General features: G+C 41.2%; 1 protein-coding gene across 1 annotated transcript; it reads right to left on the bottom strand.

Annotated features, from left to right (window-relative positions):
- Positions 1-1,386: 1,386 nt before the first annotated feature.
- Positions 1,387-2,268, bottom strand: SS1G_06418 (predicted protein; the record flags this gene model as incomplete). Its single annotated transcript, XM_001592129.1, has 1 exon — positions 1,387-2,268. The coding sequence occupies one exon, from the start codon at positions 2,266-2,268 to the stop codon at positions 1,387-1,389; it is 882 nt and encodes a 293-aa protein (XP_001592179.1).
- Between the last annotated feature and the right edge of the window lie 196 nt (positions 2,269-2,464).

Raw genomic sequence — 2,464 nt, 5'->3', positions numbered from 1 at the left:
TCACATGACTAACTTAGGGTAACGTGACCTTAACGCTCGGGGCGGACCGCTGAGGAGCGCTGGCGGTCCTGACTTGCCATAGGCACGAAAGTCTATATAACCAGGATGGATTTCTCTACTGTAGAGCTTCGTGCTCAAGATCAATCATTTAGTATACTCTACTATTAGTTACGAATTGCATCATTGTCATTACTTAAGTCCCTTTTTGACGCTTAGTTATAAACCACCTCAAGAGCCCAGAGCACTTCCACATGATCTAGACGGCAAACCTCGTAACACCCTGGTATTATATTTATTTAATAATATAAAATAATATTTAAAAGTTATATTATATATTAATTTTACTTTTATTACTATATTATTATTATATCTATCTAGCTATCTAGATAGTTAATATGTTATACGATGAATAATCACATCGCATTCACATATATCGGCTTTCAATTGATAATGAATACCAAGATAGTATAAATTCACTTTAGATACCAAGTATGTTTGTATTCAGAATAGAAAATATAAGGGGGTATCATATTTTAAAACTATCCTAAAGTCATCATAACACTATAAATATCAATCAACCAATCAATCCGATCCAATCCAATCAATCCAATCCAATCCAATCAACCCAATCCAATAATCCTACCAATCGCAATCCTGAAACATCTGATTCCCATTTGAATAGATACAACTTTGATCTGAACCCCCAGTTCAAATCAAAGGTGTCCCTATCCATTCGCCCGTCCGCCCGTCCACCCACCCATCCATCCGTCCATCCATCCATCCAGCCATCTGTCCACCCGTCCATACATCCAAACAGCCATACATCATCCACACATCCATTTATCCATATCCCCTTCCCATCCTTCACATATCATACCATTCCAAATCTCATGTACCAGCCATGTACGCCCAAACCCAAATCTTAAAAAACAGATCTCTCCATATTCCTATCGTACATGCTGCCATTGCTAGCAAATATGCATGCATCTGTCTTTCATCCCAATCCTAATCCCAACACTCAAACCAAAAATCAAAATAATCGCTAAAGTGAAGATGAAAGAAATTTAAAACATTCATAACCATAACTCATACAATCGTATATTCATCATATTGAAACATTTCCATTTCCATTTCCAACATAAAGAAAATAAAACAGCATAGAATAGAATAGAAAATTGCTCTCAAAGTGCTTTTGGGGTATAAACTTTTTCCGCTTTTCTGAAAACCCAAAGAAGAGGAGAAAGTAACACCAACCGAACAATATGCACAAGAGAAAAAGTAAAGAAGATAATTCAAAGAAATGATATGAAATCGCCAACAAAATATCGCTAAAACGAATTCCAAGAAATAAATCGCTCATTGAAGTGAATTATGAATTTGTAAAGATTAAATCCGGGTTGAGGTAGTTGTTGTCTCCCAATTGGCAGCGCGAGCTTCATAATCCTCACGACGTTCACGTGGTGCTCGATCCCTATCGCTAGATCTAGGTGACTCACGACGTTCACGAGGTATTCGCTCCCTATCGTGAGGTCTAGGTGAGACTCGGTTGTAAGAATGTTGTGATCTCATGCGAGGTCGAGTTGTTTGACTATCACTTCGGTCAAGTCGGCTTCGGCGATCACGATCATCAATTAATTTAGGTCCATGTCCGTGTCCGTATCCTTGTCCTTGTCCATATTCCGACGTAGTTGCTTGACTTCCATCGCGAATCTTTTCGGAACGGTGGATTTGGATTTTTCCTCCGTCTTCGCAATGAATCTCCGCTCCACCAACTGTGACCGTAGCTTGACCAGTTACCTCAATAGTAACATCATCATCACCACCGCTTCGAGTAGTACGAGTGGTTTGTGTGCCTCGGTAATCACTTAGATCACGACTCTCACTGCTCTTTGTGCTTCTGCTGCTACCTGCAGCCTGTCTTCGTTGTTCCTTTCTCAAAGCCTCGGCAGTCAGTGGGATAGATGGACCACTAACTTCCTCAAGATAATTAGCTGCCGCAGAAAGTTTTGCGTTATAGCCACTTGATCCTGAAGTAGATGCTTGAGTGGATGAAGCAGATGTTGATTGTCCATAGTAACTTTGACGGCGCTTGTTCTTGCTGGCTGTCTCAACTTTGAACCTCTCTGCTTCTCTTGGTAGGTCGCTCACATCATAAGAAATGGAGTTTCGATGAGGACTTGGTCGGCGAGGACGTTGTGCTGGGCGAGGAGTCTCTTCATGGTACTCTTCAACACTATATTGAGAGAGGTTGTCATCGTAGACTGGCATTTCGACTGTTGGTCGTCGTAGGGCAGGTTTAGCAGAAGGAAGAGGGGGTGGTGGCATAGCTTCAGAATCTCTTCTAGCTCTGCTCTTCTTACTCTTGTTCTTGCTGTAAGTGTTTTCCACCTCGCTATAATGACTTTCGCGACTGTGTGTACTGTCTGCCTTGCTAAAGTTACTCTCCGAGACGGTTGAGCTGTTT

Source organism: Sclerotinia sclerotiorum, genomic scaffold (assembly GCF_000146945.2).
Source record: "Sclerotinia sclerotiorum 1980 UF-70 scaffold_8 genomic scaffold, whole genome shotgun sequence".
Lineage (NCBI taxonomy): Eukaryota > Fungi > Ascomycota > Leotiomycetes > Helotiales > Sclerotiniaceae > Sclerotinia > Sclerotinia sclerotiorum.
This window is presented reverse-complemented; position numbering and strand designations above follow the sequence as displayed.